General features: G+C 39.0%; 1 protein-coding gene and 1 non-coding gene across 9 annotated transcripts in view; one reads left to right on the plus strand and one right to left on the minus strand.

Moving 5' to 3' along the window:
- Positions 1 to 23,489, minus strand: part of CAST (calpastatin) — a 106,467-nt gene that overhangs the window by 74,813 nt on the left and 8,165 nt on the right. For all 8 annotated transcript variants that reach the window (XM_045808359.2, XM_045808357.2, XM_045808363.2 and 5 more), the window contains exon 2: positions 18,855 to 18,917. In XM_045808359.2, coding sequence (XP_045664315.1) covers positions 18,855 to 18,917 — 63 coding nt within the window. The remainder of the gene's footprint in view (positions 1 to 18,854; positions 18,918 to 23,489) is intronic.
- LOC123799324 (small nucleolar RNA SNORA28) lies at positions 17,509 to 17,630 on the plus strand. Its single transcript, XR_006781586.1, has one exon. It is a non-coding gene; the product is annotated as a small nucleolar RNA SNORA28 (small nucleolar RNA).

Here is a 23,489-nt window from a genome sequence, read left to right on the forward strand (position 1 = left end):
TGTCTGTACTGCCTCCCACAACAGAGGGTTATGTTATGGACATCTACAGGATGAAGTATTACGCAGTTACTAAAAATCCGGTTTAGAAGAACGTTTCATTAAATGAAAACATATTATGCATATTTTATATAAAGAAAAATCGGCTTATAAAATAGTACGCACGGTAGGATCACTGAAGTTCACGAGGTTATTTTCTGCACTTAAGAGCGATTTTTAAAAATACTCTTCTTTGTGCTTTTTTGTATTTTCTTATATAACTATACTGTTTCAACTGATAAAGGAACAATAAATGCAGGGCAGAGAAAAGGAAAGGTAACATACACAGCTTCTTTCTTACAAGGCCTTGATGTATACCTCTTACGAAGATCCATATTTCAGAGAGGTAAGCTTACAAACTATAAAGTTTTATAATGTCAGCTGGTGAGATTACGCTCCAACAGCTTAACATATGTGAACAATGTACCATAAGCACTGAATACGGGGGGACAGTACTGCTCATACACAGCGTATTAAAAAGCTGTATGTCAATACGGTAACATTTTTAAAAATATATAATTGAGAGCAACCTGGCTTAATTCTTTAACATTTAGCAAAATCAGTATTTTTTGAAAATGCCTGCCATGGAATCCTGGGCTGAAGGCTTCTTTTCCTTCAGGTTAAATATTGCCTCAGCAAGCAGAAAAGTCAAAATTTAGCTTGCTGTCCTCAGAGTATCATCTTTCCATGTCCAAGCCTGACCCCATTCAGAGCACTTCCGGGAGGTCACCGAAGCAACAGGCTGGACACGTGCTCGTGAACTGGGTATCCCAGGAGGCCTCCCAGGCATCTGCAGGAGTCCCAGGCTCCCAGGCATCACCTGCTGACTGAAGTCTCTCCCAAGCACACATGCAGCGCCATCGCCAAGGGAAGAAAAAAGTCTCAGATAAATGGGATAGAAAGAAAAGAGGCTGTGAAAAAGGTAGAATTGTGACTGTGGTACAGGAGAGGGTGAAAGGAGGGGATGGCCTAAATTTAATCCAGATCACAAGTCTCTTTTCAAAATATAAACTATGTTAACAAAGAGCTTCCCACAGCCATAATGTATACATGGATTCAGTGTAAAGGAGTGGACCTAAGAAATAAAGACAAGAACACAGCAGTGGCGTTATTGATTTCAACCTCACTGTGCACTTCAACCTCCTCACTTTCCAGTGGGGAGACGGAAGCCCCGAAAGCTCAGGCCACTGCCCTGTGGGCCACAGCTGCCCTGCACTCCAGCTACTAGCCTTTGGTCTCAGCTACAATCAAGGAAGATCGCGTTCTAATCCTGCCCTCGCGGCAGCTCCTCTCCACTGCGTCAAAGCCCCCATACCAGACCCTGGCTCTTCTGTAAATGAATTCCACTCTAACACCGCAGCTAGGATTTGCCCAAGGGAATTAAAATAACTTTTTTTTGGCTGAATTATGAAACTATTAAGTTAAAAAAAAATCACTATTTGAACTTAACATACATGCTGATTTTTATTTTACCTTCATAAGAACTCAAGGTTTACTTTTTATTTTAATTCATTACCGCAGTATCTTTTAATTCAAATGAGGATCTCTCAGCTTTCCTATGGGTATGACCTGTCACTCCAAAGCTTGCCTTACCCTCTGACCCTGTATAACCTAGCTTACAAAGGACTAATTTAGTTTAGCTGAAGCAAGAGTAGAATTTGTAAAAATGATCTTCTGTTATCTAATATTTATTAAGCCCTTGTCAGTGTCAGGTTCCTAAAACACAATACAAAAGCTGAGAAATGCACACATACACCAGAGCACAGACTCCTCATTCTCGGGTTAGTAACCAACATTTAATTACAGATGTTTTGGCTGATATGAAAGTCTTGGCCACCTTTGTTCAATTGTGTCTGACTTCATGCATCCTTCCATTCATTCACTCATTGGACGGGCATTTACTGAACGCTGCCTACGAGCCTGGTACTATTATAAACAGTGGAGATGTAATAACCAATGAAACAGAAAAAGCTCCTGCTCTCATAGTGCTTACATTCCAGTAGGAGCAAAAAGACTCTAAATAAGTCAACAGAAACAAGATGATTTCAGAGAGTGACGCGTGCTGTAAAGACAACGAACAGGGTGATGTCACAGAGAGTGACTTGCTGGCTGAGGCTTGCTCCAGACGGGGTACACAAAGAAACAACATTTGATTGAGACCCGATGGCACATAATCCAATCATGAAAATAGGGGATGGGGGAGGGAGGCATTCTAGGTGGACAGAGTCCCATGCGCAAAGGCCCTAAGACAGGAATGGGTTTGGCAAATTAGAGAAACAGAAAAAAGTCAGTGCAGGTGATGCAGGGTGGGCCCGGGCATACACGGCATGACATGAAGCAGGATGCTGGATGGGGATATTTAAGGTGAAGTGATACAGGTGTTGCATGGCCCTAGAGTCAGGTATGTTTGAGATCACTGGTTTCTTCCAGTTTGAGCCTGCTCCCTGATCTTCACTGGTGACCATCTAGCCCTTGTGAGTCCCCCCTTATCTGCAGCTGAATAGTTCTCGAAGTCCTCTGGCTTCGTATCACCTTATGTCAGTCATGCAGGTGTCTCCTTTACCCTCACCCCCCATCCCCTTACCATCAGCACTGGCCCCTGGAAGTCCCACTCTGGCCTGAACAACTGTCCCACCTGGTTAGGTCTGCATCTCTACTAACTAGTGATAGGGCTGGATGTACCCTCAGAAAGAAGAGAATTCAGCCACTCACAGGAAGCAGACACTCTCACCGCAAGCTCATTTGGCTATGACTCTGCGTTTGTCCTAACATACAGATAGGCTCTGTTCTCTAAAAAATTAAGACATTAAATGAGGATGCCAATATTTAATGACTCAAATTTTGAGTTACATTATTTTTTTTTCATTTCCATACACCCACAGACTAAAGGCCATCAGGAAGATGTTTCCTTGCCAACCAATCATAACCCTTGTAATATTTATGAGCACTTCTTTGTTTAAGTTATGTTTTATAGGAAAGAAACGATCAGGAAGAGACTGCCCCTTACGCCGACCCATTAGGTCCCAGGCCTGGCTGAGTCACTCCCTCCCTGCCGCTGACTGAGCAGGCCACGGGCCTCAGTCCCAACGACTGACAGAGAACGTGTGTGATCTCCCCTGCGGTGCAGAGTGCATCAGGCCGGTTCCGTGGACTATGAATCCACACCTCCTTTAAGCAGCCTGTCCAACCTCCAAAAGTGGTTCAGGGTCGGCCAGCCAAGAGACCAGCAAAAGAGGCAGCACGTCCTTGAGAAGGTCAGTGAATACACAGATTAGATCCCTTCTCTCTGCAGTTGCAGAAAGGAATGAAAACAATGAATTCCATACCTTTTTTATATGTCTGCCATAGTTCATAATACATATTTTTTATTCAATGAGTCAGAACTCAAGTCTTAAAAACTGTTTTCAAAGTATCAATGACGAAGAGCCAAGCAAAGAGTTGCTGTGTCACTATCTCCTAAAATCTCAGGAAACGCCTCATGAGTGATGCCTGATGTCATCCTGAGACTTAGTGACCACAAAGAAAGGTGCTAGGTTCCCTAGAATAAAGGCTCTATCTTTTGATTTGTGTGGCAAGAATCCTGGCTCCACCAAATGCCCACTGAGACCATTGGCAAATGTATGCACATTTCTAAGCACTATTTTTCTCGTCTGAAAAAAGGAATAACCGTACCCATCCCTGGGACGGAGACCGTGCAGATCAAAGGAGATGAGGAATGGTGTGAGGTCTGTGGGCCACAGGTTGAAAGTCCCTACTCTAGAGGGACCCAAAATTCTTGATCAAGTAGCAATGGAATAGGTTGACCTCCCCAAGTGCAACCCCAATGGGCCTAGTTTTACCTCATTAAGAATCTTAGCGGCTCTTGAGAATTTTCCATATGCTTTTATTATTTATATAGTCACAAAAAATATTTTCTTTCATAGATAGAAAAAAGTGATTTTTTTCTTAGGACTGGCCACGATTCTAATAATGGATACCAGTAAGTTATGTGGGAACAGTTTGATCCTTTTGAGGTTTGCTTTTAAGCTTTGTTAGGTTGGACAAAAGCAGCCTTCAAAGTAGGACTAATTTTTCTTTTTTCAATACAGAGATTATACCCTTCTGAGTACTCTCCCCAGGGACTCTGACTGGTGGGAACACATCATCCTCCCAGGCCTGTGTGAGCTCTGGAGATTACGTGACGGTGTAAATGTGAGGCACCTAGCCCACAGCCAGACCGAGCATGATTACTCACTGAATGCTGGCTAAGGGGGGCCCGGGACTATTTACCCTCATAGTAAAGGAAGGAACTTAAGTTTGTAAGCTGGGCCACATGCTCCTTTCAAGTACAGGCTTGTTTCCCTTTTATATTTATGAAGTTTGTACATAAGGAAATTTGGATTCAAAAGTATAATTTACATCCAAAAAGGAGGAGCGCTCCTACCCTGAACAACTAAAAAACTCCCAGAAAATAATATGAAACAGTGGTTTTCAGACATGAGATACCAGGCAGCATAGGGTGCTCTCTGACCAGGAAACGAGTGAAGGGAGCCCTAGGACTGCCCCAGCTTACTGCCTGGGAAGTTTCCAGGCGGCATGAACATGAAACTTGGAGGAGGAACCCAGGCAGAAGCCATCAATTTTTATGGGTTGAGGAGGTAGAGCCGGGAGTTCCATAGACCAAAGGGGCTTAAAGGGTTCACAGGGAGAGCGCCAGAAAGAAGAGAGCTGCAAGAGAGAGCCCCAGAGGTTTGCATGTGCATGCCTGTGAAGAAATCCCACGTCTGGGTCAAGAACACCCGGAAGGTTGGGGCGCCTGGGTGGCACAGCGGTTAAGCGTCTGCCTTCGGCTCAGGGCGTGATCCCGGCGTTATGGGATCGAGCCCCACATCGGGCTCCTCCTCTATGAGCCTGCTTCTTCCTCTCCCACTCCCCCTGCTTGTGTTCCCTCTCTCGCTGGCTGTCTCTATCTCTGTGGAATAAATAAATAAAATCTTTAAAAAAAAAAAAAAAAAGAACACCCGGAAGGAGCAGAGGTATAACCCCAGAAACCAGGAATAGAGTGTGTTCCCAGCAGTCAGAATCATTGATAGAGTGTCTAGAAGGACAAGTTAGCCCTCCTCTAAAGGCTGCTCTGGTCCAGCCAAACCAAGCTTAAAAGCAAACCTTAAAGGATTAAACTATTTCCAGGTAACTTAACTGTGTCCCAGAACATAGCTCAAGAAAACTAACAGTGGCAACAAACAAGCACCCCACAAGATGAAATTCACATCTGTTTGACATCTAATAAAAAATTACAAGGCATGCATAGAAAGCAGAAGCATAAAACTTTATTTTCTACAGGTAGGAAAATATGATGTTCAAAAAGCATAGTATCTTGACTGCAATGCTGGCTGCAGGAATCCATACATGGAGTAAAATGGCATAGAACTTACATACACAGGTTGTTCCAATGTCAATTTCCTAGTTTTGATAATATACTATAATTACATAACATGTAACCAATGGGAAAACTGTATCAAGAATAGAGGGGACCTCTCCATACTATCAATGCAACTTCCTGAGAATCTAATTATTTCAAATTAGGAAGCTTTTGAAAAGTAAGTTAAGGAGACACATGAAAGATATTTTCTTAAAAACGACCCAAACCAAACTTCCAAAGATTAAAAAAAAAATGCAATGTCTGAGATGAAAAATACACTGGGATTAAGAACCAATGAAATATTGCAAAAGAAAAGATTAGTGAGCGTGGATGCATCGCAATAGAAACTACCCAAAATGGAACAGCAAGTAAAGACTAGGGGATAGGGAACAGAGGGTCAGTGAGCTGTGGGACAACTTGAAGCAGCTAATATTTGTATAATTGCAGCCTCCAAAGACGAGGAAAGACATGGAGACAAACTAAAATATATGAAGAAATAATGGCCAATGCATTTCCAGATTTGATGAACCCACCAATTCAAGAAGTTCAACAAATCCCAAGTAAGACTGAGGGGTTGGGTATGAATAAAGGGGCAAGTTAGTTTTTAGAAGCCCATTCCCGAGAGACTTCCAGCGATGATGAAATCTACCCGTGTTGCAAGAGCTCCATGTCCTCCCCCAGCTGACACGGCGCCTTCCCTGCCAGGGAGTTGGTCAGAGTTTCTGCAGCCACAAACCCAGTGATTTCTTCACCAAAAGTGCATCGGGCTTTCTGCTCAGCGGGTTGCCTGCTTCTCCCTCTCCCTCTGCCTCTGTCCCCACTCCTGCTCACTCACTCTTTCTCTCTAATAAATAAATAAAATCTTTTTAAAAATGCAGGAAAATGGAGCTGGTCTACTTTTCTATCAAAGTAATAGCAAATATTCCCTGGGGAGCCCTTATGAGAGCAGGCTAGGGGCTTCTCCAGCTTACAATGGTTTGTAAGTAACAGATCAAATATACACGACAAAACTTTTGAGCACACAGATACACAAGAACTTTTGCATCAGAAGAGTATTGAAATCCTCAAAGGTTCAATGTGGCTGCTGGCATGCTCAAATCATTTCTCAAGATATTTTTGAAACTATTTGTTGAACTGTTTTCAGAAACTGCAACACATTATTTGATTATCCTTAGATGCAAAACATTTATCCTCTAAATGGAGACTTCACTTTCTGAAACTCCCAAAAGTTAATCAGATTCACATGTGGCAATTATGAGAAGGCTATTGAACTGGATGATACTGATTGATTTTAGTGAAAAAAAAACATTGAAGAAGAGATGAAATTCTTCTGTGCTCTGAATTTGTAAGTGGAATTAGTTTCAACATTATCTGAACAACAGAAAACATCTTAACTATATAAATTTTCAGGTTACCACTGGATTTCATTTTATTGGTATGAAGTCACCATTTTCTTTCCTTTTTCATACCTCTTGAAAACGGATGCTTCTTAAAATCACTAGAAGAGGAGAGGTGGGTGGGGGGAGGTGGAATTAAGAGAACACATCGTGATGAGCACTGAATGATATATAGAAATGTTGAAGCACACTGTACACCTGGAACTAATAAAACACTGTATGCCAATTATACTTCAATAAAAAGATCAGTATAAGAAAGCTGGCGTCAGAGATAACTGAAGGTTTTATTTCCTTTCTTAGCATTTTCTAATCAGTGCATTTTTAGATCAGTGGTTTCTTAGACTTGATGAAATGTAGTAGTTTTCAGGATAAAAACTCTCATTAAAATATATGTTTTGACATATTTGTTAACAAATCAGTTCCATTACTTAAAAGTTACCCTATTAAATGACAAGAAGTATTGTGTTTCCACACGAAAACACATGCTAAATTGGAAAATCGTTTCTAGAAAATGACTGTCTTTCAAAAGGGTAGGCAGATTCCCCAACACTAGCAATTATAAAGCTTGACTTTTATCTACAAATGTTCCTTTATACCATGGTTGTAAATAGTGTACAAATAAGAACACGTTCCCTTTACTACCAAAAGAAGTATAAATGTATGCTACCACAAATGCAGCACAATAAATAGGATATGTCAGCCCCTGGGACACACTGATAAATAAGTCTTAATGAATAAATCTTACCATTAACTCATTCCATAGAAATTCACTTATTGAATGAAATGCCTCATGCACAACGGTCTTAAAAGCACACACTATGGTAGCTGCGCTTCACTGAGTTTGGCTATATTCTAATTCGTCAGTACCCATTCATCACCTCCAAGTCAACTCAAGTCTTTCTAGTTCTGTGCGGGCTGCCCTGACAAGCAGCCAAATGCTATCCTTCTGACTCTGAGTCCGCTGTGACTCAGTTTCCCTCCTTGTTGCACTGCATAACCCCCCCCCCCAGAGAGGGGACATCATTTCATTACATTTCAGATTCCTGGGAATTGTAATGATTTACTCTTTTTCAATTCTTTTTTTTTTTAATGAAGTATAGTTGACGCACACTGTGACATTAGTTTCAGGTGTACAACATAGTGATTCAACTTCTCTATGTTATGTTAGGTTCACCTCGAATGCAGCTACCATCTGTCACCATACAACGCTATTACAGTATCACTGACTACATTCCCCATAATGTGCCTTTTATTTCTATGGAATGACTTAATCTTACTCCACGAATTTCTTGAATGAAAAGAAGTTACAACACAACGAAGAAAGACAGAAAGAAGAGTTACACAAATTGGCAACAGTAGTAAGAAGGTTTTTGGTGTTGGTCTTACACCGAATTCTTTTTATTTTTTTAAAGATTTTATTTTATTTATTTGACAGAGAGAGAGAGACAGCCAGTGAGAGAGGGAACACAGGCAAGGGGAGTGGGAGAGGAAGAAGCAGGCTCCCAGCGGAGGAGCCTGATGTGGGGCTCGATCCCAGAACGCTGGGATCACGCCCTGAGCTGAAGGCAGACGCTTAATGACTGAGCCACCCAGGCGCCCCTCCGAATGCTTAAAATAGGTAATTTTATGAATACTATCAATTCTGTACAGAATACAGAAGCAATTCTGTACTTACTACCAAATAAATACCTGTGTGACTTTGGTATTAAACACCTTATTTAATCAAGCTTTGCCTCAATTTCTGCATCAGGAGAATGGGATTACTGTAAGAGGGGGGTATGTGCGTGTGTAATGGCTTTATTTGCGTTAGCTATTATTATCAAATGCTCTCTAGTTCTCAACTACCTTTACCAATCAACAGAAAAATAGTGCTGCATAATTCTCTTCTCCTCTTGTCAAACTACTTCTCACTAAGATGTTAATAATTAATACATTTATCTCTCCTGGGAACACAGACAATGTAAAAGCAGAGCCTGGGGAAGGCAACGGTTAACTCAAAGGTTAAGTAAGCTGCTAGCGGTGAAATTACAGACATCAACAACAAGCCAACTGGGAAAATACTATCAGATGGTACCTCCTAAATCTATCTACTCAATAAGATTGCCCCTTCAGGGATGGGGATGGCGTGTACATCTAAATGTCTTTAAACTGTGTGTCACATTTTGGGGGTATTTTTTGTATTCACATGTGTGTGTACTTCTCAGAGGAAAAGATCAGTTTTCACCAGATTCCAAAGGGACTATGAACTAAAAATAGTTAAGAATCCTTGCCCTCTAAGCTGTCTTACTTAAATCCTTACTGTGTCCATATCTAAGAGATGCACTTCTATTCAAACATGCACACGTGCACATGTGCGCGTGGAAACACACACACACATGCGCACACACACACGCAGCAGCAGCAGCCCCAGCCTTGTTCTGGAATTATATTTTAGAAGTTCCAAAGAAACAAGGCTCACATGTAAAATACTTCTCTCTTTAAGGTCTAAGGTCTCTTCCATTATTCTTTTATTATCTGATGCTGTTTTCTATTCTTTTCCTTCTGACGAAAAAAATAATATTCAGAATAAAGAAAAAAGTAGAAAGAAGGAAATACATATTACTCAAAATCCTGCCAATCAAGACACTACTTTGTTATTTTTCTATTTTTGTGTAAATACAAAAATATGCACAATATGCTAATAGATTATATAAGTGAAATCATTAAGTCTTTCATCTCTTTTTTAACCTCACATAAACACTTTTCTCAGTCATTAAAAGGTCTTTGAAGCACGGTGTTAAAGATGCCTTGGTTACTATATCTGAGTCATCACTTCACCAATTCATTACCGCCGTATGTGTGTTTCTCTCCTAGTTTGTTATTATTATAAATACAATGACACAGATCGTGTGCCATCAAGCACACTCTGATTACGTACTTGAAACAAATTCTAGACTTGGAATTTCTGGGTCAAAAAGGTTTGTTTTTCTTATTTAAGTCTCTCAGTTATTTTCAACTTTAAAACACCATTTATGTTTTTATTAAAGGAAGAGCTTAATTATATGTTTCAAATCTTATAATTTGGAAGTTTTCAAATATTTGAAGAAAATTTATATAAGAAGTCAAAATCAAGCCTCTTAAAAATACGCACACACACACACACACACACACACACCCCTATGCTAATTTACAAGGAAAAAGTCAACAATGCACCACAGCGAAGAATTTCCTCCTTTTAACCACTGGGTGTCCCCTGAACTATATGTTTAGCATTTGACCAGCCATCATACCTAACAAGCATCTCAGCGAGCTTGTGTCCTTATGGCTGGTAGTAAGAACCTTCATTATCTTTTAAATGAATTATTTTAAAATTTAGTAGTCATTCCACTTCCTATTCAGCTTTCATTATTCAGTGAAATAGATATATGGTTTCAGATTTTACCAAGACTACTCAGTGTTTTAAGAAAACACACAAAAAAGTAACAAAACTATATTCAGTGAAGCAATTTTTATCCCAAGTACTAAATGAAACCAAAACTGAAATGTGAATATGAAACCATTTTAGCCTTCAATTTCCCATAAAAGAGATGTGTTTCTTCAAAATCGTATTTGCAGATTTCAGATTCCAGAGTGATATATTTCTGGAATATACTTAAGTCCAAAAATTCTGCTCCTTGAGCTCCAATTAGACCACTTAGGAATCAGAGGCTTGATTTACAAAAGAGTGAGCCCCGGGAGTGCGAACCCTGATGTGAATAACCAACCAGGAAGTTTGGAGTCCTAATGATTAAGATAAACGTATGTTTAGAATTCACTCCTCAGTTCTTTCCAAATAATGTCTTTCATATATAATACTATTCAATTAACAAATGAATCCATTTACTCATTAACAATTGGCAAATAATCCAAGAAATCTGTAACACGGGATACATCTTGGCCACACTTACTCTTTTTGTAAAAGTAAACACTGATTTCAACTTCCTTTTTTCCCCCTTTATTGGATGTTCATTACATAAACCCACGTACATTGAAGAGTCATCTGCAGAATCTCCGCTTAGTCAGCACCCTCACAATCCTAACAGCAACAGCTTCGAAGGGGACAAACAAAATCCCAATCCACAATCAAGGGCCTTTCCACAGTCCCTGTAATTGGGCAGTTATCAGCCTAGAACTTTCTTCCAGTCTCCCCATTGATGACACTGCAACATCCAGGTCCCTCTACCCTTTTAATTGCTTCTTCTTTGACTTGTTCACTGATTTCTCCTTCCTACCTCCCCTGCACAGGCATTTATCACCATTTGTTTTTGCTTCCTCTCTTCTCTCTCTATGTTCTTTTCTTCAGTAATTTCAGCCAAGAATGTTGGCAGTGAGGGTCAGAAAGAAAGATAGAATGGGAGCTTGAGCAATTTCAAAGGACATATTTTAAAACTGTTTACAATGAGGAAGACTGAACTAATATGTAGTCTAAAGAGGAGTCATTAAACAAAGAGTAAAAGAAAGAAGGAATAGCTGCACGGAAAAGGTCCTAGGAAAAGAAGGAAAAAATGGGATTAGTACCTGCCTCTCCAATCAGAGGTGCTCACATGATCCACGACTCTGAAACTACACCACTCTTAATGTGCTTCAGAGTCACGTCGTCCCCAGAACACGGCAGAGCAGAGTTGTGCCAAGCGTCAGGGTGGGGATATCATGAGAAGAAAGAAAGAAAAGAAAAGAAAAGAAAAGAAAAGAAAAGAAAAGAAAAGAAAAGAAAAGAAAAGAAAAGAAAAGAAAAGAAAAGAAAAAAGAAAGAAAGAAAGAAAGAAAGAAAGAAAGAAAGAAAGAAAAGAAAAGAAAGGAAGGAAAAAAGGAAGAAAGGAAGGAAGGAAGGAAGGAAGGAAAAAAGGAAGAAAAAAAAAAGAAAAGAAAGAAGAGAACAAGAACCAAGAAAGAAATGCTTACGTGTGCCAGGCATTGTGCTAAGCACTCTATAAGAATTACCTCAGTGTTACTCAAAATGTGCTCAGATGACCATTGACAAGAGCCATCTGAGGTAACTGGTAAAAATAAAACTAAAAGGAAACAAAAAAGACAACAAAAATCCTGATTCGTTGACCCTACCTTAAATCTGCTAAATCAGAATCTCTGAGGATAGCGCCCAGGAGTTTGAATTTTTCATACTATCTCTAAGTGATTGTTAGGCATGTTAATACCTGAGAACCACTGTGTTATTTCATGTAATGCCCTGGAATATTAGGAATAGAGTTTTTAATAATTTTTTATGATACTAACACATTGCTCTATGCATTTGCTAAGCATTCTGTAATAGTTGATTGAAACATACAAGACTTCATGACATCAACTTTCCATTATGTTTTGTTCTCACTAAGAAACTATTTTTAAAAGGCTATAATGAGCTATTATGCACATTGTTATATGATAAAATGTTGACTTTATGACAAGAATCATACGTTTATCAGTCCTCAGATGAAACAGCTATTTTGCTGTTTCATGGGCATGATTTCAGGTTATTGTCCCTTTTTAATCAGTCATGCCACTATCTTTGAGATGCTAATAAAATCTAAAGAGAAGAATGAAAACAAATACATACTTTAAAACAGTATATTTCAGAAATAATACTTAATCAATCTGTCCATCAGGTTTCCAGGACTTATGATTTACTCTGAGGCCAGTAAATTTAACTTCCATTTACTTCCTTTGCTATTTTGTTAACATTTGATTCCAATTCCATGTGCCACAGGTACAATCTTTCAGAGACAATTTTGGTGGGACCTAAGGTCTTAGGGAATTAGGCTCATAAATTCAAAGTGTAATAATGAAGGGCAGATTATGACTGTATGGTACAATGTTGATATATTTATATGCTCACTGATGAGGGCAAAGGACTTATTGGGTTTTTTTTTAGACTTTCCCTATCCAATAATATATCAATTTGTATATCACAGATACTTGATTTAAAAGCACATTATTTTCATAATCTTTATTAAAGCTATATCCTTCACTTCTGATAAAACAATTCATTGAACGATGATGCATAAAGTCTCTACTTTTCTAGTTATTGGCATATGTTTCTGGGTTTTACACATAGATTTGTGTTTTGTTTTGTTTTGTTTTGTTTTGTTTTAAACAAAACAGCTACTGAGCTTAATGAACTACCAAACTTCCTTATTTTTTTTAAAATGGGAAAGGTTCTACAATATATAATCAACAAAAGAATTTGCATCCTGTCCGATCCCATGGTTAGAAATCAACAAGGGCTGACTTTTATTGCCGTGAGAGCTAAACCAAAATAAGAACAGTAATCAAATAAGACATTTCAGGAAAAAATTAATAAGAGAAACAGATATATAGGCATATCCGGGCAATTTTTTAAATTGTAAGAACAGGAACAAAATTGTATATGCGCCAAGGCAGGAAAAACAGGGTTTATAAAAATAAAACTAGGCTTCCCCAGACACTTTCTTTACAACTCTACAGCCAGAAAAATCATGGAGCAACAGGTATGGAATTTTGAGGGAACAGAACTGCTAGCCAAGGATGTACAATTCTGTATTTATTTCTTGTGTGAAGTCAGCACCAAAGCATGCTTAGATCCACATAGACTCAGAAAATCACCATTCATGCTCCCTCCCTGAAAAAATTATGTTAAAAAATATTCCAGTCAATGAAGAAATGAATCAAAATGAATCAAGGAAAAAAAGAAAAAGAAAATGAGGAAACTGCAGTGCAAAAGAACTTCTGGCACCTCCCTTGGTTAAACCTACCCCATCAACCATGCAGTTGGATTCTGGGCTGGCTCCTGGTATGGGTGTCCAGGGGAGCCGGGTAGGACTGCCCTGAGGCACATCTTTGGCTTTACCTCTTTCTGCACTATGAGACGTGAGCTTACACGGTCACCATCAACTACCCACAATTAATATGGACTCTGTTGTCATGACCCATAATTCCTTAAAATGATGTATGCTGTACTACTCTTCCAGAATTTTCTAAGAACAGCTACACCACTTGCTCGTGGGAACACTGTCCCAGAAGACTTTTTGAAGAAGTATGTGTTTCTCCCTCAAAAACACAGCAACAAAATCAAAACCAGATTAAATGCCATACTAAATGCCAAGACACCTGAATAATGATTTTCTTAAGTTACCCACAATGATGACTCTTTTTAGCTGGAAGAGATTGATCTTTCACAAAGCACACCATTTATTATTTTCTAGGCCTTCCTAATGATATTTCTTTGTTATCTCAGCTTAACCATAATATATACAGAGAAAAAAGACTTAGGGAAATACACCATGACGGAAGTAGTGGCGATCTCTGTAGGTGCTAGAACCCTAGATGATGGTATTTTTTTCTTTAAAGTCTTCAATATTTTCTTTAGTGATTATGTTTTAGCCGTATAAAAAGTTGCTAATGTCAGGGGCTCGTGGGTGGCTCAGTCACTTAAGCTCTGGATTCTTGATTTTGGCTCAGGTCATGATCTCAGGGTCATGAGATGGAGCACTGCATTGGGCTCTGCACTTGACATGGGGTCTGCTTAAGATTCTGTCTCTCCCTCTACCTCTGTCCCTCCCCACTGTTCTCTCTCTCTCTCTCTCCAAAAAAAAAAAAAAAAAATTTGCTAAAATCAGTACATACATTATATTATCACATTAAGAATACACACAAAATTTTATACCGATAGTTATAACTAAGTGGTAGATTAGGTAATACTGTTTTTCATAAATACATATTGCTTTTATGATTTAAAAAAAAAAAGACTAATTGCAGAGCACCTGCGTGGCTCAGTCGGTGAAGCCTCTGACTCTTGGTTTCTGCTCAGGTCATGATTCATGGGTCCTGGGATCAAGCCTTGAGTTGTACTCTACGCTGAGCAGGGAGTATGCTTGGAGATTCTCTCCCTCTGCCCCTCCCCCTGCTCATATTCTCCCTCTACGTCTCTCTCAAATAAATAAATAAATCTTTAAAAAAATAAAAAATAGAAAAGACAAATTTCATTGAGAAAAAGTGTAAAAAATGTTGGAGTCATTCAATATTTCATGCATCTTAGAAGGAGGAAAGGCAAATACTGAAGAAAAGAATGCCACCAATGCTATTATTCATGGTAAAGAAAATCTGCCCCATATCTTTTCCTCTAAGGTGCAATTTCTGTTCTGTTGTATTTATAGCTCCCTTTCTGTGCCCCTGAAAATATATCTATTATTAAATTTGAGTTCTTATAATTGGCTCTATAAGACTGTGCCTATCTTATGCTTTAAATTCCATTCCTCAGGGCTTCACTGAAATATGCTGCCAAAATGCTCACCCTCCCCCAGTGAGGCCAGATGTGTTAGTCAAATACTTTAAATAGATTTGACTGCAGGTTTGGAAAGGATTCTCTGTTCCAGTGTCTTTAAAGGGGCTGGTGTTAAATGTTTTCATTTTTCTTTTTCCTGCTCTAGTCCTTGTATCTTTGGCTTGTTAGTCAATGCAACTTTTCGTTTTATAATTCCTCTACATCTGAGAAGGACTTAGCGCATTCACAATAACTGGTACAAACAAGTAAGCGAATTCGTTCTCCTAGACATTTACTGTAGTCACTCCTCAAGCATTTGTATTGCAAATGCAACACGACAAATGATAGTTTGGTTATAAGATTCCGTTAAAATTGCTGCCAACTTCTTAGGACCCTTAGTGGCTGTATAGGGGTCAAATACCAACCAAGTAAGAACTATTTACGATAGCTGGAGACAAAGAGCTCTAACCTTCACCCAGAGCATTCATCCCCAGGTGTGTTTACATACGACAATATAACAGTGGTTCTTACCTCACCCTAATCATTTTTTCTCCTGGTTATATCTTCCTGAAGTCCTTCTACGTACCCTTTCTCTTGCACTTCCAAATAAAAATGCAGCAGAATAATGAAGCGAGAAAGAAAAAACAAATGCCAAGAAGTACCCCTGAGCCTAGAAAGCCCATTTTCAAACGGACTTTGTTTCAAAGGCCTGGGTTTGTCTGTGGAAGGCAAACCCACATGCTTGCACACACTTAGGGATGTGTTATTTAACCTTTGGAAGCATATACTAGTCTGCAAATGGATTACCTAAAACCCAAATGAAGCTTCTGAATCTCATTGCTGGTTCAAAAGAGCAGTAGGTAACGAAATATTTGGCAGAAAGAATAGTTTCAGGAAATCTTCCTGTGGTGATTTTGAGAAGGAGAGAGGATGGTCACCAATGGCGGATGGTAGGCAGGGCAGATGACAAATCCAAATCACACACGGTTTATAACTGTGCGCACAAAGGCCAAAACAACACCTAATGCAAGATGGTTTCCTTGAATTCTCTCCAGAGCCACAGGATCTCACCAAGAACTAATTTGTATGTGACATAAAGAATGAGAGAGTCCCCGGAGACAGACCGTACTGAAAATATACCTTGACTAGCAAGTCATCCCACACACAGGCCTGTCTGCCTTATCAGATGGACATGGACAGAATTTGGGGAGATGATAAACAATCTTCACTCTCTGCCTCTATGAATCTCTACGGTGATTTACGCCGCAGGAGCGGGGAAAGCCTCTGCCCCCTTCACTTCCGCTGGCTGAGACAGAGCAAAACAGACTCCTGTGTCCAGGCTCGGCACAAGACAAGAGTTTGGGAATCTGAACTTCTCCCAAGCGTTATGAAACAAAACCAGAATTCCTTGAATGGCTGACAAAGAGAAGAAAAATTCCTTCTTCTTTTCCTTGAGGTAGAAGTTCAGCCTTTGGTTGCAAACTTAAAGTGCAGGCTGCCTCGACTCACACAGAAATCTCAAATTATCCCCCGGCTGCATTTGTAACAGAGCTCCTTACGAGTTTTCTCAGGCCCCTTATAAATATGGAAATAAGGTACTTTAGAGCCTAGATATTATGAAAAAAACAACAACAACCTAACACAGTTGTTGCCTAAACCAACAAGGCCTGTATGTTCAGAATGTAACATTTAAGCTTTCGAGTAATAACATAATTAGTGATACATGAACTAACCTACTAGTCACTTGACCACATTAGAAAAGATTTCTTTTTGTGTAAATAGTTTAATTTCAATTAATATTAATAGAGAATAACATCCAAAATCATTATTCCGAGGTCTGAAGAATAAAGAAACACTATAGTTTTCAATTAGTAAATTATTTGATAGATAACTTATCTGGGAATATATGTAAAAGGTAGGGTAGATAAGGAACTGAATGACATTCTATAGATTTCCATGGTAGTAAAAGGGGGAAAATGTGGTTTTTCATATGGGAATTTACTTTTTAATAATTTAACCAAGAAACAGGATAATATCTTAATAAATGTTTACTCTTACTTTCTAGTTAAAATAATTTAACCAAGAAACAGGATAAAATCTTAATAAATATTTACTCTTACTCTCTAATTTTAAAGAAACATCTGCCTTCCATGGGTACAAAAAATTCATTACAAATTTGCTTGTCCGGAAATAAGCTATTGCAGGGGCACCTGGGTGGCACAGCGGTTAAGCGTCTGCCTTCAGCTCAGGGCGTGATCCTGGCGTTCTGGGATCGAGCCCCACATCAGGCTCCTCCTCTATGAGCCTGCTTCTTCCTCTCCCACTCCCCCTGCTTGTGTTCCCTCTCTCGCTGGCTGTCTCTATCTCTGTCAAATAAATAAATAAAATCTTTAAAAAAAAAAAAAAAAGAAAGAAGCTATTGCAAACAACACTTTGGCAGAACATCGAAGTTGTCTGACACAATTTGAGCGTGCTATGGCAAGAAACTCTCACCTATTCTGGTGCTCTCCTCCATGAGACCAACTGTTATATAGACTTAAACAGTATAAGATAAATAAATAAACACAATAAAAATTAATAATTAAAAAGGAAAGACTCTAAATGATATTCTCATGGGTACTGGTAATGAAAACGACAGTAGAAAGTTCCGCGAACCGTAGTGCAGAATCTATAGAAGGTTCTAGCTATAACAGCCTCCTCACACACTGAATATATCGAGATATATTAAATATTCCAAAACTGCAGAAAGAAGAGGAGCAAAATACCCAAAAACATTTTGATAACACAGAGAAAAACATAATGATCATTTTAAGCTTTCTAGCTTTCCACGCACCTTCCAGGAACCTCGCTGCTTTACAAGTGGGAAATGACCATGACAATTTCTATCGAATGAAGATGAACATATCTATCGAGATTTAAAATGTAAAAGCAGCAGAAGGGAGGCAAGTCCAGTACCCTTCGGAAGGACAGCACATTCGCAGGACCCTTCCGTGGAGAAGTCGGCCAGTGTTGACAAGGCACATAATGGTGTGCCATTCGGTGGAGGAAGAAATTCAGTGTCAAAGAAAACTCATCTCCCACTGGAAAAGTTTGGTTTTACTCCTGTTTCCACAGAACTGATCCAAATCAAAATAGTCTTTCTCTCTTCCTTTTTTTCTGAACCTGAATAATGGGTTCTTCCAGGCCATCACTGTCTTTCTTCCTCGTGTACTCTCATGAACAAAGATGTCCTTTACCACTACGGCATTTGGTTTCTCCCCCTAAATCTGCCATGTTCACCAATATTTAAGGTTCAGCAAGTCCTACAGGGAAAACACCCTCGATAACTTGCTTCTGTTCCTAAATTGAAACTATTTCTAAAGGTTCTGTCCCCAGCAACCCTTTATTTTTTATTAATTTTTAATGATTTCCACTTATATTCTTTTTTTTTTTTTAAGATTTTATTTATTTATTTGACAGAGAGAGAGACAGCCAGGGAGAGAGGGAACACAAGCAGGGGGAGTGGGAGAGGAAGAAGCAGGCTCTCGGCGGAGGAGCCTGACGTGGGGCTTGATCCCAGAGCTCTGGGATCACGCCCTGAGCCAAAGGCAGACGCTTAACGACTGCGCCACCCAGGCGCCCCTCCACTTGTATTCTTGAATCAAATCTTAGTTAAGACTAAATCTGCCAATATTCCAGTAGGAGCTCTTTGCAACCTCATTATCTGTTTCAAGATAGAATTCACAATTAAAAGCAAGAGAAAAGGAAAGCCCAGTATTGTGGGAATTACCTCATCTGATCCTTTCTTTTCTCCTGACTTGGAAGGCGATCCACTGGTTTTTTCACTGACATGCTATAAAAATATAAAAAGAAAAGAAAGAAAGATAATGTTTAAAAGAAGGAGGTAATACAAGATAACATAATAGTGACTTTAATCCCGAAGGGCTAAATATGTAGCCTGTAAAAACAAGGACCCCTTTAATCTTCCTTCTGAAAATGCTGATAATTCTACACTGACATAGGTGGCTTTCAAAAATCAAGAGAAGCTACAGACATTCATTTGGGATGTAGAAAGTCAGTCTATAATTAACCAGACACAGATCTGATGGTGATTCCAAGGCAGCATCTCGTCTCCTACAAAATGCCTCACACAGTTTTAAAGCCCAAATTGCCAGTGTGGGAGACATGTTGGTCCTCACGGAGTTGTGACGTCTAAGGACCATGTGGAGCCTAAAGCCATACTTAAGCCTCAGTTCAGCGTGGGCTCTAGGGAGGACCACAGCTTCCAAGGCCGCCATCACTTGGGAATGGCTCTTGGGAATTCCTCAGAGTTCTTCCCCAGTTATCTTCCAGGAAGACAAACCCTGCAGGGGGAAGACCATACCCACAACTTCTATTTATTATGGCTTTAGGATTTCACTATGTCCAGAAACAGAATTATTTTTCTTCCCAGGACAGTGGGAATGAACGCAAGTATTTTTATGTGGTGCATAAAACCTTCAAGTAGCCTACATGCTCGTCTGTCTTGATGATAAGATAAAATAGGCCATAAAGTTGATTGACTTTTTTTGAGAGATTAAAAAAAAAAAAGATTATGTTCCCAATAAGGGTTACAAAGAATTGTTTCATTTCTTGCCCATTGCGGGATTTGAGAGAAAGTGGGAAAAAATAACCTAAATATAAGGAAATAAAAGCTCACCGTTGGGTTCAATCTCGATTATCTTCAGTTAAACCAAAATATGAAACTGTAAACATTCCCTAAAGCAAATCATAACCTTGATATGTAAGTCAAAGAAATTATTTGAATTAAGAAAAGTGGTAGTAACCGTAATATTAATAATATCATTCTTTACTATTATTTATTATTATTATTATTTACTTTCAGACATCTTATTTGATACAAAAAAAGAGGTTCACGTCATTTTTAGGGATGAAAAAACGAAGAATAAGAAGAATTCAGTGATCTTTCATAAAGACACATACCTAGTAAACGGGAAAAGTTTGCATAGCAGGTTTTCTGACTTACAATACATTGTTTGTCACTATACCATGCTAAATAGAAAAAGGCGATGTTTTCTTTAGTCATATCAACATATATTTGAATTAAAACAAGAATCCAAGAAATATTAGACACATGGATGAAACCTTGCATTAAGAGTTCTCTGTATGAAAAACTAGAAGGAAATCACTTTCATGCGTGGGAAGTTCTTCCCAAAATATAACACTGTCACAGATCAGTGAGTGGAATCCACTCACTGAAAAGCAGCCAGGCTTCAAGAGCTGGTGAATGAAGCCCTCTACAGGGCCTGTTCCAACTTGATGTCCTAGTCTAGCATTTGTCCACAGTTGAGGGCAATCAGTATTGAGTAGTTAATGAACCTGGAAAAAAAATATCTAAAAGCCCACATATAGATCAGTGCTAGATGGTGAGAGATAAGTTTTAGAAGATTCCTGAAGGCCAGACTAGGAGGAAGAATCATGCACCATTTGCAGATAGAATTTAAGAGGGATAGATCCACAGTGACAAATTTACCTAATCTGTCTCCTTGCAGAATTGGTGGATTTAGAAGCCTATCACACTCATTATTATCTCCAAATCCCTATCTTTCTCAGACAGATAGTAACAACAAAAAAATGCACTGTTTTACTGAGGCTGTCGAGTGCCTCCTTTACTCCCCAGTGGGTAATAGTATTCCACTTTGCAAATGAAAAAGCTTAAAGAGGCACTTGCTCTTGTCTGGTAGAAGGTTCCCTGCTCTCCACAAGGTCCCCCTCTGCTTCCTGCTCATGGGGCAAAGATATATTATGACACGCTGCCCTGCAGTAAATGTGCAGACAGCCCTTTCTCCCTAAAATTTAAGTATATACGTGTTTTTCTTTAAAAATTGTTAAAAAGGGCCCCTGTCTGGCTCAGTCTGTAGGGCACGCAGCTATTGATCTCTGGGTCATGAGTTCAAGTCCCACATTGGGCAAAGAGCTTACTTTAAAAAATGCAAAAAAGTAAGCAAATAAAAATAAAAGTTTTTAAAAAGTCATTTCCTGCGGGTGTTCCAAAATTTCAGTCCTCCAGATTAGCCAATACCATCGGTTATTTGTTTCCACTTAAATGCTCAAAATCCCTCAAATTACGTAGGTTCTATATAGTTTGGGAGAGATATATATGGTAAATACTTTTTAAAATGTTTGGTTATAATGACAGCTTAGAAAAATTACGTACCATAAGAATTGTATTTAATGATTTCAAAAGAAAGATTTGCTCTCAATAGAAAGCTTTTTTACAACATAAAGAAGTATAATGACATACAAAACACAATCAAATGAGAACATTTTTTAGAAACCTTATGGATTATATTTTCCTAGGTTTTTTTTAATCCAGCCTCTTTTTTTTTTTTTTTTTTTAAGTAGGCTCCACACCCCAACACGGGGCTTGAACTGATGACCCTGAGATCAAGACCTGAGCTGAGACCTCAAGCCAGACATCTAACCAACTAAGACACCCAGGGGCCCCAACACACCTTTTCATTATAAAATTTTTCTAATACCCAGAAAAGTTAAAAGAATAATACGAGCACTGATATTCTTACCACTTAGATCCAATAACTATTAAGATTGTTGCTACATTTTGCTGTATTTGCATATATTATAGATAGATCTATCTCTCTACCTGTAGTTGGATATGTACCTACATTTGGAAGTAAATTGTAGGTATCCTAAAACTTTACCCCTAAACATTGCAACTGAACATCTCCTTAAATTGAAGAATTTTCTCCAAGTAACTTCAATATCACCATCACTCTAAGAGAATTAACAAGAATTACCTAACACCATTCAATTTCTAGTAAATAGCAACATTAATGCATGAACCATTGCCCTGACCATTTCTTGGGACTTATTCAATATTCAGCAATCTATTAACAATGTAAAATCAGTTATATCTTTTCACTGAGAGATATTCAAAGTGCCTGATTTTTTAATTTATTTTTTAACATTTGTTATTATCTTTTTTAAATTTGAGTATAATTAACACTCAAAGTGCCTCATTATTTAATTCATAGCATAATTAAGCACTTTCTGCGTGACTGAGCTGATGCAATGAAATATTTGGGAATGATTTACGTCAGATTGGATCCAACTTAGGAAACCTGCCGCAAGCCTAAGAAGAAAAGAGAGAAAATTTTGTCCACAACAGCGGGCAGTGGGTGGGGTGGGGTGAGAGAGGCGAGAGAAGCATGGAGAAGGAAAGCACTGATAGGTCCAGAAAAAGAACCAAATCACAAAACTGATAAATCCATGGAGGACTTTTCTAGATGAGGGAAAGGAAACAAATATGTTCCAAGCATCTACTTACTCTGTGCTAGCCCAGGGCTAACCATTTCCCCTAAGCGATCCCCACAGCAACTCCAGTGTCACCTCATTTGATGGATAAAGAAATCAAGGCTCTGAAAGGTGAGGTCCTCCTCCGTCACACCACGTATCCGGATTATATTCTATGAGCCAGAGACTGGGCTACTCTGGATCTAGGGAAGAGCTAGCAGAGATCTTGGGATTCACATCAAGAAAGACTCAATCCAATGCTCTAAAATGAAAACAACAAACCAAAACAGAACCTTCCAATTCTGAAACTGGTTTGCTTTATAAAATCAAACAGTCCTGTTTGCAAAATCAGTCCTGTATTCGTAGCTGGAAGCCCAGCACAGGAAGGACAGGAAGCTAACCCTAATACAGGAGAAACCGCATGGGGAGAATAAGGCTACAGAAAGCAGTCGACACATGGAGTTAAGATGAAAGAGGTGGTTTGTGTGGCAGGAGTTCAGAAGCAGGGAAAAAGCAGATAAGGGACTTCGCCCCATCTTCCTTCAAAAAGGAATAATTTTCTGAACCCCGTGGATCACTGTGTATTTGGCAAGTATAGCTGTCCTCTGTTCTCATTGGAGGAGAAAGCTTTTTATAGGCTTAAAATCTTCTGCCACAGCAAACCCATCAACCTGTCAGGAAATCAACAAGAGCCAAGAGCAGTAAGGCCGGTAGCCTCTGCTCTCCGCCAGCCAAGGACCTGGGCTAGTAAGCATCTGGGCACCCTCCCCACCGCTACCCACATACCCTCTGACAGACACACACACAAGGGCATAGGTAACACAGAAGAAAATAAAAGCAAACTTCTACACATATATAAAAGAAGAAGGAAGACAGAAAAAAACTGAGTAGCTACAAGCGCAAGCCCAGCTGAAAGAGTGCAAATGCTGGGTGCTTCTGAAATGCCTTTGCTTCTTAAAAAAAAAAAAAAAAAAAATCAGAGTTTTCTTATAGGGGTGACAAAAACATTCTAAAATTAAATAGAAGTGATGCTTGCACCACTCTGTGAATATACTAAAAAATATTGAATTGAATTGTGTTTTGATGAGTGAATTCAGTTTGTGAATTATAT

Source organism: Ursus americanus, chromosome 5 (genome assembly GCF_024610735.1).
Source record: "Ursus americanus isolate L20-20 chromosome 5, mUrsAme1.1.p, whole genome shotgun sequence".
Taxonomy (NCBI): Eukaryota; Metazoa; Chordata; class Mammalia; order Carnivora; family Ursidae; genus Ursus; species Ursus americanus.